Source organism: Poecilia latipinna, unplaced genomic scaffold, assembly GCF_001443285.1.
Source record: "Poecilia latipinna isolate Pla-1442-1.1 unplaced genomic scaffold, P_latipinna-1.0 Scaffold919, whole genome shotgun sequence".
Classification (NCBI taxonomy): Eukaryota; Metazoa; Chordata; class Actinopteri; order Cyprinodontiformes; family Poeciliidae; genus Poecilia; species Poecilia latipinna.
In genome coordinates, this window is record NW_015113535.1 from 77,010 (window position 1) to 93,437 (window position 16,428).

Consider the following 16,428-nt stretch of genomic DNA (forward strand, 5'->3'; position numbering starts at 1 on the left):
AGTTTGACCCATTTTTGGATATTAAAATACTTTTTGCAATTGTTTCTGGTTTTATACACAACTAAGATATTTTTTATGTAAAAACTCAAAGCTGAAACATGATTATGCAACACAACTTTATTGAAACTCTTGAAGCAACATCAATTTACAAACAAGAATACGGGAGCTTGTTAAACAAAAAGTCTTCTTTCTTTGAACCAAAATGACAGAAAAGAACCGAAGGGAAAGAAACTCCCATAATTTGGACCAGCAGTGGCAGGTGCATTTGTTAATAAAAAATATATATTTATATATAACTTATGGAATCTTTCAAGTTTACAGGACTGTTGGTACACACGGCTGGTGTGAACCAGTGATTGGGTTCACAGCTTACCTTGTGTTTTGAGCTTTAAATGATTTATTATTTCCAGATATCAAAGCTCGCATCACTTTGATTGAAGAGACAGAAAGTAAAAATACCACTGATAAGGAACAAAGAAATCAGAGCAAACATGAGATGGGGAAATGCATTCATGAATTTTAAATTTTTCAGTGTGGTGCAAATTTTTCAGTCACAGTCATTTTAAAAGGCCATTTCAGGATCGAATTGCTTGAGTGCTGCTTCGTGAAACTCCTCTGGGTCCTTGGCCAGCTCCTCGCTTGTAGTTCTGTTGGTAACCATCCTTGATCGGCGGCAAAGAATAGAGACATTTTAGAAACTTTTCTGACAGCACATTTTGTTGTCACAAAGCCAGCGGAGACTTAAAGCTTCTTTCATACCCTCTGATAATTCCCATTTGGATAATCGCGAGGTGTGTTGAACTGGGGCTGTCCATATCCGGAGTTGGGAGTGCTGGCGAAGGGAGGGCGATAACCGTCATAACCACCTGGAAAAAACCAAAGATTTCCATTTAGCTCCAGAACACTGATGGAAAAACATAAGATGTGAATCTGTTTGGAACATTTCTCCACTCTGGGAAGTATTTCTCACTATCTGTCAAGATATTTAGGTTGCAAGAGAGATTTCAGCAGCTAAAGGGGGAACTGCATTTTTCATCTTTAAGTTTTCAACCTGCCCATCATTGGACAAGCTGAATGCAGGGCTGCAATAATCCCTCGAATGATTTGATTAAAAATATCCTCAAGGTATAATCTCTTGTCTCAATTCTATTAATTCGTATGAATCTGTTGAGGAAAAAAAGTATGTTTTAGTAGGATTGAAACAATTAACTGAATTAATAGTGATTCATTATTCAAACAATCTACTAATGTGGTCACTGACTAATCGTTAACTGGAGTTTACAGACTCAAAAAATGTCCATCTGCAGAAAAAACTAAATCTTGCCAAGTATTTTTGGTCTAGTTTCTAGTGCAAATATCTTAGTAAACTTGAAATAAGACAAAACTAACTTATGATTAACTTTTTCAGCAAGAAATAGGAGCTTGTTTTCAGTAATTAATTCCTTAACATTGATGAAAAAGTGCTTCTTCCATTGGCAGATCAACTTACAGCGAGACATTTTTCCCGTTAGGGCAGGGTAGGTAGGGTTAGGGTTAGAATTTGAAGCAGGTGAAACTAAAATGCCACCTGAGGAGTTCTGAGTAGAACATATTTATAGACAAAGGTTCTTTGTATCTTAAATGAGTGTGCTGATCTTTCAGCAAATGTTTTTGTGGTGTGAGGTCATCCCGGAGGTACATTCATGGCTGGGCTGAGGAGAACTGGGAACCAACTGATTACTAAAACCTGCATCTCCCAGACTGACTTTTACCACACTCCCAAATTTCTTTAAAGTATACTAGTACTGTATATTTTTTTTTTCTTCCCACGGGTTCAGTTAATCAACTGATTACTAAATTAGTTGACGATTATTTCAGCAGTCGATTAATCAGGATTAATTGTTTCAGCCCTGGTGCAGACGGGCGCTGACCTCTGAACCCGTTGGAGGCGCCTCTGTAGCCGTTGATCATGCCGCGGGCGTTTCTGGACCCACCGCGGCTCATGCCTCTGCTGTTGTAGAAGGACTGAGCCTGCCTGCCGAAGCCCGGGCCCTGCTGAGGAGGCTGCTGGAGGCCCCCGCTCTGGTCCTGGGCGTGGAAGGCACCGACCACTGGAGCCGGGCATCAACGAAAACACGAGTCACACAGCCGTCGATGACGTCAGGAATGTAAAACTAAACTACTGAAGTAGTTACCCACCAGACTGTAGCTGCTCAGACTGAATCTCCGTCTGCTCCACAGAATGCTGCGACTGGCTGCTGAAAGCCGGGTTGTAGCTGTTCTGGTACTGGTTGGCCTGGTTCAGGGCCTCGGGCTCATTAGCTGGCGGGACTGGGGCATTAAGGTTGAACACCTAACGGGACAAACAAAGGCCACATTGAGGTGAAGCCAAAACCTCACGGGTTCACTAGCTGTGATGTAAAACACGCTCTTCATTCACTGGATGTAAAAGAAACCCACAAATACAGCAGAGAGGTTCACAGAGCAAGCAGAAGAGTTGTAAAACAATTAATCCAGATTACATGTAATCTCTGATCACATTCCTGGATGGAAAACAACATGGCATGAGAACAGTTAATGCAAACAAACTAGCAGACACATTTTAGAATCAAACTAACACTTAAAATTTAAAACCTCCATAAATCTTAATCCAGACTCGACTTCTGGAAGCAAAATATTTCAAAAGCATTTTGTGACAACAAAACGATTTTATCGCTACAGGAAACAGTTTAAATACGCAGCATCTGATGAACGATTGCTGCAACATGAACCTTTTTCTTAACATGAACATGTCAAACTGATGTGGAAGGTAATTTTATTTATATACCACATTTTCAGCAACAAGGCAGTTCAAAGGGTTTTACATGAATTAGAAGGAAATACCAATGACGCAACCAAAAGAAAGACAAAAAGGTAAAAGTATAAAGCTAAATATTAGTTCCCCATATTTAATAAATAGTCTACTTATAAACTAATAATGGTTTCTCTGGATCTTCAGTTTGTTCTGGACTATTAAGGTATAAAACTAAATATTGGTGAAGTATAAAACTAGATGTTGGTTCCTGTCATTCTGGGTTGACTTCTAGGTTTGTAGAAAGCTCCATGTTTGACTCTTGTTCTGGGTTAAGTAATAAACTAACAGAAGTTTCTCCAAGTTTTGCTCTGATATTAAGCTAACGTGCTAAACTTATTGGCAACAGAAAAAAGATGAACTACTGTCAAAGTAAGAAGTGAAGATAATCCACACACCAGTAATCTTATGTCTGTTGCCAAGGCAACAAGAGCCGTTTGTGAGCATAAAGTTCTTCAGGAAAGAAAATTATTTATTTCTCAGTGGTTTTCACGTTTTATGCGGTTGATGTTTGTGGTGTTAAAGCATTTAAGTTACCCGACTTTACATTTTGACATTTACATTAATGTAGTGCAGTTACACCCTGAAAACGTTTGATTGAATATTTGCTATTGGAAATTTGTGGTCGTTTTTTTTTTTTTTTTTAATTTCCGTTTATAGGTTTAAAAGCAAAGAAAAACATCAAACATTTACAAAAGAAGATTGATACATTTTCTTCCATGGGATGTTGGTGTTTGTGGAAAACGATGTAAACGAAAAGAGCACTTAGTTTCCAAAAAAAATGATGAGGGAAAAAAATAATAAATACTGCTGATCTATGCCGCTCTATAGCAGAAATAAAATGCAGCATTTATTCCATGCAAAAAAGCTTTTTTTTTTTTTTTTTTTTTGCACGGAAATTAGATGTTTAACAAACATTTAAATTCTCCAGTTGTTATATCTAAATTTCTTTTTTAATTCTGCACTTTTTAAAATAAATTTTTCAGAGCCTTTATGGAAGGTCCAAAGAGCCACTGGTTGCAGACCTACTAGTCTTTTTTCTACGTTATAGAGAAAGGACTTATGTAATTACCGCATGGTTCTTTACTGCAAACAATTGATGGGAGGAAAATGCCTCCAATGGAGGACCGAACTAGAGCAGAAACAATGACCTCTGTCTGAACGCTACGAGTTTGAGTGAATCAAACAACCGGGCTTGAGACGATTAGCTTTTAAATCCCTCAGCACAGTGCTGGTTTTCTAGGTTTCCAAACTGCAGTGTATTTCCGATGTCGTCTTCTAAAAACCGTTCTTTATTAATCAAATCTTACCATCACTACTTTTGACTAAGATGAACTGTAGTTGGAAACATACAGTCGTCACTTTTGGAGACTTTCCACTCAACTCCAAGCTGCCGTTTGCTCACTTTTATTTTTCTGTCAACCATTTTTAAGAGAATGACCAGAAATTATCCTGAGCTGCAGGCATGAACACCTTCAAAACTGATGAGGAATACTGCTCCTTGCATCACCTGGATATTTAAAACAAATCTGCTTTAAACATGATGGGAAAATAAAGATAATGCTGCAAAAAGAAAGAAAGAAAAAAAAAACCAGGCATCCATGTTTTCTCATCAAATGTGCACTCTGGCTTTTTGCTAAGTCTTAAAGTCGAATCTTTGGCTGCACTCAGGCCTCTGGTGAAAAGTCAATATGAGCCCCAGCAGCTACTGACATTATGTCATGTAGAACAATGCAGACAGACACACAAGAGAAGCATGAGTTTGCATTCTTTGCAGTATGAGACTGGTTTGGCGTTGAGACAGAGAAACAGGAAGTATCATCACGGCCTTACTGTTTGCATTGACTGGAATGGAGCTGCATTGACATTGATGCCACTGCTGTGAGGAGCTTTGGAAACAGGCTGAAAGACCTGCGTCTGAGAGGCAGGAGGGAGGGCAGTGGAGGGGGGAGGCTGTTCTGACGACAATGACATGGAGGTCTGTTGCAGAGGGAGACACAACACACATTACATTTAGGGTTGGGATGGATATGTATGCTGCTGAAAGGCTGAGGCTGCAGTTTTAGGGCAGATTAGAGGTTTTATTTGTTGTTGCTGCTGCAAATGAGATTTTCACTTCATAAAGTAAGACACAAGTCTTTTCCTTCTGTAAAATGTTTCTGCTGAAAAGCAACAAGTGAAAATGGACACCAGAGTGGTCAGACGCTCTCTTGAAGGCAGAAAATTTGTTTCAACACTTTCTGCTCGTCCAGGTCATCAGATAAGGACAAAGCTATTCCAACCTCGAGCTCCGCCATGACCATTTATTGATAAATTAGTCCATTATCTGCATCTTAAGTCACTTTCCTGACAATGGTTTGCTAGAAATGGTTACAAAGTTCGTTCATTTTTCCCCCACAGTAAAATTCAATAACTTTTTTTCAAGCATTTTCCAGGTAAGTTTTCTTCCAGCACCAGACTCTGAAGATAAAGCAATACAAACTAAAGAAGAGCTTCAATTCACTATTTTATTAAATCATTTATTACTATTGTTAATAGCATCTTTTGATAGTATTCTATTACTACAGCAGGGACATGGTAACTTAAAATATAATAAAAGTTTTATGTTTTGAAATGTTTCTCTTACACACCACCTATACAACCAACTGGTCTGAAAAAGGTACAAAAAATCTCATTAAGTTTTCTGCCATTCAACAAAAATTATTTTGATAATTCTAACTGACCTAAAACAAGACAAATTTGATCTGCTTTAACTTCAGACAGCGAGAAAAGTAAGTGATTTTTTTCCAAAGTATAGGCTTTTAATCAAACGTCGGATGCAATCTAATGTTTGCATCCAACAAACGATGCAATCTTGTTAGATTGCAGTGGATTTTTTTAAGGGTATCAGAGTAGAATGGGGTTAAATGTTCATGCACACTCTAGAAGCCAAGCATTGTTGTCACTTCACTGCTGTACCACATGCACTAGTTTGAGGGGTTTTTTTTACTCTATTAAAATAAAATACCCCCATATTTATTACCGTAACTTTACAAAATGTGAAGCAGTTCAAAGGGTCTGAATCCTTTACCAATCTTAAAAATGAATAAATAACTTGATAATTTCCGTGGGACTGACAGACGCCAGAGAAAAGCTGCTTCACCTGGATTGGGTCGATTGGTTCTGTTGAGGGTCGAGAATCCGGTGTGTGAGAGGTCTGGTACAACGGCGGCGGTGTCGGTGAGACGATGGGGACCTGAAGACAACACAGCCGTTTCATATCGCCGTCACTATGGCAACCTGCATGGTGCTCATGGGTAGCTACTCACTTGTGTGGGCTCAGGCTGTACAGGAACAGAAGTGGGTTGCGTTGGCCGGGACTCGGGGTGACCTGCAACGGTCGCACGTTAATCAGACGCAACCGGATTTCCCCCGTTAAACCACAACGCGGCTTTTAATCGGGTCAAACGTACCTGGAGGACAAACCATCTGCGGTACGTCCAGAGGCTGAGCAGGTTTCATGGGCTGTGCCGACACGATGGCGGGATCGATGGGCTGTCCGTCAAACTCCAACATGGAGTCCTGGGCGCAGAAAAACTCAGCGATAACGTACGACAACGACGTCACACAGCAGCTGCGTTTCCATTGACCACTTCACTGCACAATTTCACATTTTGAAAATAAATGCTATTAATGGAGAAACGGCTATTTAAAGTAAAAAAAACAAAAATTTTTGCATGAGGTGGATTTTTCTGGCCGGATTGAAATTGGTTTATTTCTCAAAACTGCAATGGAAACGCGAGTCACATGATCAACAACTGGATGTTTCTACTGACGCAAACCATGAAGAACGACAGGAAGTAGTTAGAGGATGACATCACAGGATGCTTTCTATAAGTGAACACATTTATTCACGTGTGACTAATTACTTAATGGATCAAATTCAAAAATACTTTGATCCAAAAGGGAAATGAAATGTTGTTGTAATGGTGCGTTTTCTTGCATTATGCTCATCATGAAAGTTTCCGACACTTAAAATTTTGCTGGGTGATAAATTGTCGAAGGTGCATCAGAATTACTCGAGCCGTTGTTTTCCATCGCCGGACTATTTGTTGGACTCGTCAAACGCTCCAAATGGCGCCGCGCTAGACACGTAAAACAACAAACCCTGGACGCGCCTCCACATAGACTCTAAATGTAAACCAGGTGTGTAACGCGTTTGGTGTGAACGCAACTTTACTCATTAATTCAAATTCTGCAAAGAGTTATTAGAGGTAGTGATGGCTGTTGTAGTGGACAGTGTTACAGCGGATCTGGAGAAGCCTCTGACTGAAGACAAAACAGTCTCATGAAAATAATCAAGGAAAAAGTATTTCCCTACAAAGGCAAAAAGAAAAATATCTCAATGAACGTACAGAGCTACTCCAACTGAGCGGTTCTAGAATAAATTGTGTTTCTTTGACATTAGTGGAATATTAACAACATTTTGCGTATGTTTAAAGGAAACGCAGCTCCTGTTGCTCACCTGCATGAAGTTGTACGTTCCCTGCATCTGTGCCATCAGGTCCTGCACCACCTGCTTGCGGACCATGGGGTCAGTCGGGGGAACGGGAGACGCGAGGTTCATGGGGTGGGTCTCCAGAGCAACAGGTGGCGCTGTTGGCTGTACGGGCTGCTGCTGCTGCTGCTGCAAGGCACTGACGGCCTGAAAGAGTGATGAAATGTTTCATTAGCGAAAGCTGTTCTGAATTCACTTCCTCTGAGTGTTTCAGAGCCGAGGGATTTTACTCCAGACTCACAGCTTAGTTGGTGTAAAAGGAAACAGCAGTGATTAAAAAAAATATTCTGTTCTCATTAGCCTGTAAGATTATAAATAAACATTCCTAAATATGTGCTGCACAACACAATAATGTGTTACTTTTGCTCCAGGTTGTTTGATTCTCAAACTGTAACACACGAGTTCTGGGCTTCTTTTTCTCAGTAAATAAACTTTACTGAGTTTAATGCATTAAAATGATTTAAACAGAGAAATGTCTTTCAACAGTTTATGGCTGACGGCTGTTGAAAAAGCCAAATTAGGGCTGGGCAATATCGATTTTATCGGTTCGTCAACCTGCTAAAGGTCCGCCGTCAGGTCAGCTCACAAAAAGGATGGTTGAAAAAAAAAACAGTTTTTGAAAGTATTTTAGGATATTTGCAATTTCTTTTTAAAAAAAGAAAGCAAGAAGTGATTAAAATTAGAAATTGACTTTGGTCTGAAAAAATTAGATTTTATTTATTTTCGCCCAGCCTTAACTCAAATTCATAAATTTTTCTTCACCAATCTTTGTAGGCCATAACCAGTTTATAACATACTTTTGTATTAAAACTGATCTTTTAGTTGCTCTTGTTTAATTCATTTTCTGATTAACTGAATTTCCTGTTTTCATTAGAAGCACAACTCTAAAACCACAGATAGTCTTGCATCAGATTCACTTTTTTAATGGACTTACTAAAAAAAAAAATCTCTATTTTAATTAGTTAAGTTGCATCTAGTTACTGAAAAGTGTTTTTCATGTCCAAATGATTCAAGTTTGGGCTACAGACAATAAAAGGAATGTTATAATAAATAAAGTCGCCTCTTCCTGCTGTGTTCGCCTGAAAACATGCAACAGCAGATATTTCTACCAGAGCAGCTTTCTGCCACCACCAACGGCGATAAAACATCTAAAAAATGTCTTCTAGCCTCGTCGTCACAGAGGGAAGAAGATGTGGGAGAAAATAAACACCTGGAAATACTTCAGTGTTTTTAAAAACAAACAACAAAACTTCTAATGGGGCAAATCTTTATATAAAGTGCAGTGAGGTTGTATTTAAAAGACACCTGCATCCAGTATTAGCATAATATAACTAGGCCTGTCACAATGAAAAGTAGATCAATTAATTGTGAGATAAATTAAAAGAAACTCAATAATTTTCATTTGCATGATTTATAAAAACTGATAAAAGTCGTCATTCTGCTGCTTTGGTCTCAGCTGGACCTTTTTTTGAAAGATAATTTTTACAAACAATTCATTGTATTTGTCGTTTCTGTTGTTTTCTTTATTTATGTTGGATATTTAAAATGTCCTCCAGCTCCAGTGTTTAAATGTTCATTAAAATGTAAAGATAATTGACCCTTGACACTGCCATTATTACGATTATATTACTTGAAAACAATATTATCATTTATCCAGGGGCAATTTGTCGTCCAGCAAGATTTGTTATTGTGACAGACCTAAATATAACTCGTTAATGCTGAGCTACAAAACTCTTGTTGCTTCAAATCCATCATTTAAATCAGTTTTCCTCAAATTATTTTTACTAAGCATCTGCAAAACTCCCTACTGTAAAAAATAAAGCGGCTCTGCTACACACCTCGGGTTCCCTGGTCCACTCATCCGCCTGCTCCTTTTCACTGCCGCTGTAAGAACTGTCTGGAATGAACTGTCTGTTTATGAACTGAAACAAAACAAAACATCAATAAACACGTTTGGAAAGCATAAATAAAATACTTTTTTTTTTAAAACTAATCTCACTTCTGTGGTTTCCACTGTGAGAGCCTCTGTGAATTCCTCAGTGACTTCAGTTTCTGTCAAGTCAACGCAGAACGGTGAGCAGATTTCACTACTGGACGACTTGATCCTGGAAAATTATTTTTAGGAAGTCGCTACCTGGATCAGCTGTCTGCTCTTCTGCCTCTGACGACTCGGCGACTGGTGCCACTGCTGCCACTACAGCTGCCGGCTCTTCCTCCTCCTCTTCCTCACACACTCCGTTTTGGAGAGAGGCAGTCCGGTCAAAGTATCCGCTCAGCAGAACCTGGTCCAATATGTCTTTCAGTGCCTTGTCTAGAACAGGATTAACAGGGTCAGAATTAGAATTAAGATTAGTAGTAAACAAAGTTGCAGAAATTATTTCATAAGCTGTAAACCTTTACTAGTAAATCTGAATTTGGACTGAATTTTTAAGTTTAAGCTGCTTATATTTTACTACTGGTTAAACATTCAGATCTTGGAAAGATGAATTTTTTATGCACTTTAATGCAAAAGAAACATATGTACACAATTTGATAATAATATATTTTAAACCTTGTGAAGAAAGTAGGCATGGCCAGCTACTTATCAATGTTTTCTAAAACTTCTTCCATCAGTTCAACTCCTGTCACTGGTTGGTTGATTTTTATGGAGTTTTTGAAATGCCATGTTTGTCAGTGATGAACATGAATTTAGACTCTGAAAGGTTTTGCTGCAAACCACAGCAGCACAAGCGCCATGCATCAGTTTCCAGAGAGAAAATACAGGAACAGCTGACGAGCTGATCGGTTCATTTCCCTCTGAATTAGTGTTAAACGTTTAGAAACACGACTTCATAAAAAATGCTATTAAGCTGAAAATTACACATTTACAGCTGAGCATTTCCTCTCCTACTCTGATGATTTATCTTTGGTGAGACGCTCCAAATATCTGCGGTCAGGAGAACTCTGAGCCATCACCCTAATCTGCCTCCACAGATTCTCTGAAATATTCAACTCTGGGGGGATTCAGTCACTTTAAAATCACTTACATTACTTCTGGACCAAAGAAAATTTAAACCTGAGTATGCCAAGTGTACAATTATATTTGGTCTTAACTTTATATTACTCACAGAACTAATTTAAAGAGGCAGTGTTATGTATTTTCCAACCATATGGTGTCATTTTATACCACAACCAAGTAACTATTTTACCTTCAGTTGTTATAAAAATGTGATATACATCAACTATGACTTAAAAAATCAACTTTGTAGTTTAGCACCCTGAAATTAGGCCTCTGTCTCTTTAAGAAACTCCTGCTTTCTCTGAAACCGCGTCATCACAACATGGCTCCTCTATTAACCCTTTAACAACATTTTTACCAGCTTTGCACAGAGAAGTAGCTCCTATAATGAGCCCAGAGATGCACAGTTCCACCAGATGTTTGCGAATTGATGCTGGCTAGTCTGAAGGAGCTGAGTGTGGGAGTCACGGCAAATAACATCGTAACAAGATGTACAGCTCAAAAAGTATATTTTACATGCTACTGCCCTTTTAAAAGAAAGCCTTTATTACTTAACACCATAAAGGAAAATTAAGCAAATCACAACCTTTAAAACAAAAACCAGAATAGTTTCAAATATGAAACCTTGACCAAAGACTTCTGCATACATGTGACATTTTTACACTTTACCCAGTTATTTCCTTTGCTTTGCGGCTCTTCATGCAAAGCAGCGGCCTCTGTAATTTGACCCCTACTTCTCCAAATGACCCCTCAATGAGGCGAAAGGGACTGCCTGGAGTTACAGCAGTGAACTGGGTCACCGTCGTCCCAGCAGAGACCGGACCAGGGGAACCGCAGGCGACGGGGCCCCTGGCACCATGCCCTGCTGCTGAGTCAGGATCAGCCTGCAGCCCGGAGCAGAATGCAGCAGCACCAAACCCGGGACCAAACCGCTGAGAGTGCAGGACGCTCACATCCGCTAAACCTGATCACTTCAGTCCAGTCGCTGCACACAGAGTGTTTTAACCAAAAACTCACTCATGGATGCACAAACTTTTAAACCAGCTACGCTCAGAAGCCTGAAACTGATCACTTGCAGTCGGCTACAACGTGGTGAAAAGCGTCATGACGACGGCTGCACCAGCAGCCATCTGATGAAATAAAATGTCCTGCCAACTATTAGCACCAGCTGGACATCGAGTTGCATCAGTAATCATTAACAAAAGCAGTTTTGTCCATGTTTTCCAAGATAAATGCCAAAAAATTGTATTAATAAAAAACACGGCATTTGGTCAGCTTTAACTTATTATGATAAATGCATAAAGTTGAAAGTAGTTGAGATTTTACAGTTGAATTTCCAACACAAAGCTTATCTGTAAATATTTTCCTGTAATGTACCATCATTTTTAAATTTGTATTATTCAAAGACAATGAAAAGGTAAATCTAGAACATGTTAATACTCCATCAGCATCGACCCAGACGCACAAAGGGACATTTTGTACTGTAAAAATATTTTATTTAGTCAATTAGACTAAATATTGTTCTTTAGTTTAGTTTGTTCTTTAGTCTAAATATTTTATTTAGACTAAATATTTAGTCAGGAGATAACAGAAGCTCTTTCTAAGCCCAATTTATATAAAGATAATGAAACCAAGTCTGTCACAATAAGCAATTATTGCCAAATAAATTAAAATGAGCTTGATCATTTAATTTGTGAGGTTTTTGTTTCTTTTTGATTTACTCTTTTATTTTAGATATTTAAAATGTCTCCCAGTTCCTTTACAAGATTTTGAGTGAGCAAACTTACATTATTATGCCATTATCAATATATTAATTGAAAATAGTCTCAAAACAATGTTATTCTTTAGCACAGTAATTTGTTATTTTGTCAAGAAAAGCAAATCTGGAGCTGATCCAAACTTACATGTAGTTCCAACCACAGCCTTGTCCTTCCCTTCAAGCAGGTCCCAAAGGTGCACAGATGCTTCTTCGTACTGGTCAATCAACCTGCGAGCATCAGGGCTAACAGTCAGAATCTCTATGTTAAACGTAAAAAATAAAATTCGTTTTGCATCTCGCCGTCTTCCACCAACCTCACGCTCTGATCCCGTTCTGGTCCCACCAACTTGTAGAACTCATCAAACGTGGAAAGGTCTCCGTCGGTGAGGAGCGGCGAGCCTCCCACGCCCTGCTTCAGGTCCTGCCGCACCGCTTCGTCTCCCAGCCGGTCAAGGACAAACTGCAGCTCAAGGACGTTCTTGAGCCGCCGCTGCTCTGCCTCCTCTCGCTGCAGCTGCTCCCGCCGTGCAGACTTCTTCACCACCTTCTGGAGCTGAGGACGAGGAGGATCAGTTAGGAAAAACTGGAACGGACACAACTCTGAAAGAAGAAAAGGAAAAAAACACTCTTACATCTTGTCCCAACGTAATAAATGTCTTGTGCAACTCTCGAGCAAATTCCAAGTTGTTCATGACTTCTTGGTACTTGGAGAGAGCCTCCTAAGAACGTCAAAGAGAAACAAAAGGTTAAAAATGAGAAACGATTGTACAAATACTAAAACAATTAGAGAATGTTGCCCTTCTGTGTACATACCAGCTGGTCCTGGTTGAGACCTTCTCCCTTGTTCTTCCTGACTTTGTAATCATCCAGTTTGCTCTGCAATGACGAACCAACAACACAGCAGATGAAGTAGTTATAAACTTAACGCAAATGATGCTTTTTGTTCTGGATCATTCAGAATTTAAAAAGGATTCTCAACTGTTTAAAGCCTTTACCAACATTTAGTTTTATACTTCTAAATCAGGGTGAAAACTTCAGAGCAAGATCTAGAGAAACTCCTATTAGTTTATAAATTGTGGAGGATTTTTAGCATCAAAACACAATAAAGACTTAATTTTACTGTTGCGTCAACCTTCCAACCACTCAGGCCTCCTGTTTCAACTCTATTCAGCAGCCCAGATCCAACATTTAGTTTTCTACTTCATGACAAATGGAGCATTTTAAAGTGTAGTTTTTCTTTTATTATTGTTATTTTTCTTCTAATTCATATCTGAACTGCCTTGCTGCTGAATAAATAAATCTTCTTCTTCTTACCTTCTTCTTCTCCATGTTGCGGACCTTCTTGTCGATGACGCCCAGCACTTGCTTCAAGACCTCGGACTGGCCACAGCCGCCCATCGACCCTGGAGCGGATCCCACCTCTGGACTGGCGGATTGCACGGTCCTGTTTGCATTCATAGCTGAGGGCATCTAGACATACGACGAGAAAATACAACATGTGACGATAACAAAACATTTCACTCACAAAATGTGTCTCATCTGCATCAGCAAATGTCTGGGGAGACAAAATCAACTGGAGCTGCTGTGAGAATAATGGGTACAATATAAATATTCACTGAATTTACATAAAACAGGTATTGTCTGTTGCTTTAATAGAAGTAAAACAATGTTTTCTACCACTACTAAAATACAAGATAATACTGATTGGTTTTACTGTGACTGTAATAGTAAACTAAATATAGAATAAATGAAAATAAATGTTCTTATTATGGAGAATTGTATAATCGTTTACCATTTTATAGAGCTACAAGTAGAACAAGCTAATATTAGCCAGTTAGTGGAGCTATCTGCTCAGGTAGCAGCCCACAGAGCTTGTGAGTTTCCAACCATTGTCTTTAATTCTCATAGTAACAAATAATTTTGTTCACTTTCAGGGGTAAAAAGAAAGATCAGATCAATGTTGGAGAAAGGGGTTTTGAGGCATAAATTAGAACAATCTCGAAATTCCATCATTTTCTGATAAATTTTATACTGTTTCTGCTAAAAATGTTGAAGCAAGAATATTCTCTTTTATATTATAGTCCTCTGGGGGAATAATTGTATAAAAAAATCCATCAAGTTAGACTTACAAAACAAAAGCAAAATTACCACCCTTGGTGTTTTGTTTGTGATTACTCTTGATTAGCTTCTGTGGTTAGCTTCAGATGTTTTTAATGTGCTCTATAAGTCAACTTTGACAGCTAGAAAAGGCCTCATTGTTAACCTCTTCCATGAACGCAGCATCATTTTAAAATGTGCTTTACCTTCTACGCTATTACTCCTAATATTTCTCAGACTAATTTTATAAAGGCAGAGAAAATTAAAATTGCATTAAACTACAGAAGCTGTATAATAGTGTGGTTTTGTGAATGTAATACTTAAAATCTTACATTTTAAATACCAGAAACAGGCACATAAATACAGCACAAACTGAGGGATTTGGCTGCTAAGCTTTTATTGTAACCTCCAGTTTGCCAATACATTGACAAAGAAACTAACTGCATTTTCTTTTGGGGGACAACGTTAGGTTATTGTGGGTGCAGGTGATTTTTCGTTGTGACATCAGCACTGTACAGATCAGGCAGGTTGGTGACTCGGGTTTAAATACCAGAACAGTTTCATGACTCGATGTTCTGTCAACACATTTCAAACGTTAGCCTGAACGTTCTTCTTACATAAACAAAGGATCAAGCAGATACTTAACAATGAGAACATAATGCACGTTTTCCAGTTGATTTGAAGTGTCAATAATGTGGAAAAAAATTCTAATCAACATAACACACTATTTACTAACCATCTCTGTCGCTTCTCTATTTGTATTGTACCCCGATAACACGATTCTGTTTGAACATTTTAAAGGAAATTGATTTGTCCAGATTGAACATTTATGTAGATGGTGCTAAACTACGCATTTAAAGCAGCACCTTAAGAGGAACATTGCTTCCGAAAGTAACTGTTATAGGACTTGACGATTCAATCAAGGAAAAACGACCATACTCAAGTTGATATATGTTAAGTATTAGCTTAGATGTATGGAATATATAGTTTCGTAACACAGGAACTGTTCCTGCTAATCAGACGATATCTGTAGCAACCTGGTAACTTTCGATTCAACGGTTTAGTATGAACAGACGTCTGGAAATTACATAACATGGTATAAACGTATAATTCCGCCAAAAAGCACTGTAATTATCTCAACAGTGCGGTCAAGCCGCCTGCTTTTGCCTCGTTTCGGTAAAAATGGCCCTGGCCGCACCACCGTTAGCACACAGCGAAGACTTAGCATTAGCTCGCCTGGCTGATGTTAACACCAACGCGTGTTGACCACCAGCTGGTCGGGAACCTCTTTTCCTCGACAGCCTGACTCCCGATTCACCCACCTTGTTGTTATATATCCTCGGGGAAGCTTGATAGCTTAATTTAGGTAAAAGGCCAAGTTGTTATTGTTGTTGTGTTGCTTTTTATTTTTCTGTTTCACTCTAATGTGGGATCCGCCCGGCCGGCCTCACCGACAACTGAGACGGTTAGAAAGGAGCAGAAACTCTTTATAAAGACCGAGGTTCCTCTTTAGCTCTTCAAGATATGCCTGAATAAATACGGCAAAATTTAAACAACGTACGAAAAAATATTAATGAATCATAATAGTTCACATACTCATGATGGAAAATAATCAATTTATTGTTTAAAACAATAAATTGTTTTAGATGGTAACTGATTAGTTACCATCTAAAGGACAGGCACATTTTTATTTGTGGACAGGCACAACTTTCAACATACTCGTCAAAAAATCTGCACAATCATTAGCTTTGATTAGGCTGTATAGTTTCCTGTAGGAATAGGCATTTCATATGCCTATTAAATATTTCTTACTTCATACGGTTTACAATGTAGATTTTTTAATGTGTTATATTTTATAGGTGTTTATTTGATTAGGTTTATATTATGCTATATAATTATGTTATATGACATTGTTATTTTGGTATAAAACTATATAATACTGATGACAGTATTAAGTGCACTTTTTAACTTGTGTATATATATATATTTTCTTTCTTTCAAAAAATAGAGCATAGTTTTAAAAACTGCAGACAAAGTTCACGTGAATATTAATAACATTTGCTTTGGTTATTTGCTTATTGGGTAAAACTTTTCATTTCAGCAAGTAGATTCAATAATAATTTCTCATGTAAATATCAACAAATTATTTTTTTATTTTATTTTATTTCATTTTAAACTTTTGACATCTACTTTCACATAAAGCTTTG

At 38.3% G+C, this 16,428-nt stretch overlaps 1 protein-coding gene across 3 annotated transcripts; it reads right to left on the minus strand.

The window, feature by feature from the left end:
* Window positions 1-102: 102 nt before the first annotated feature.
* On the minus strand, window positions 103-15,686 carry caprin1b (cell cycle associated protein 1b). Of its 3 annotated transcripts, none has more exons than XM_015049019.1 (18): window positions 15,544-15,686; window positions 13,439-13,594; window positions 12,938-13,000; window positions 12,757-12,843; window positions 12,439-12,677; window positions 12,270-12,352; window positions 9,502-9,678; window positions 9,367-9,419; window positions 9,206-9,289; window positions 7,335-7,514; window positions 6,283-6,391; window positions 6,139-6,200; window positions 5,973-6,065; window positions 4,664-4,810; window positions 2,179-2,332; window positions 1,911-2,087; window positions 760-866; window positions 103-662 (listed from the first exon to the last, which is right to left on the minus strand). In XM_015049019.1, exons 2-18 carry the CDS (start codon window positions 13,592-13,594, stop codon window positions 576-578), a joined length of 2,058 nt encoding a protein of 685 aa, XP_014904505.1. In that variant the 5' UTR covers window positions 15,544-15,686; the 3' UTR covers window positions 103-575. The 3 variants fall into 3 exon arrangements, with proteins under 3 accessions (XP_014904505.1, XP_014904504.1, XP_014904507.1); XM_015049018.1 differs by having other exon boundaries at window positions 1,911-2,090; XM_015049021.1 differs by lacking the exon at window positions 4,664-4,810 and having other exon boundaries at window positions 1,911-2,090.
* Between the last annotated feature and the right edge of the window lie 742 nt (window positions 15,687-16,428).

Excerpts from the sequence above, each read along its gene's own strand:
- caprin1b (XM_015049018.1), bottom strand. The coding sequence starts at position 13,594 with ATGCCCTCAGCTATGAATGCAAACAGGACCGTGCAATCCGCCAGTCCA. Across the intron at positions 6,066-6,138 it reads TACAGCCTGAGCCCACACAA|GTCCCCATCGTCTCACCGAC; the intron begins GTGAGTAGCTAC and ends TGTTGTCTTCAG. Across the intron at positions 4,811-5,972 it reads AACCAATCGACCCAATCCAG|ACCTCCATGTCATTGTCGTC; the intron begins GTGAAGCAGCTT and ends CCTCTGCAACAG.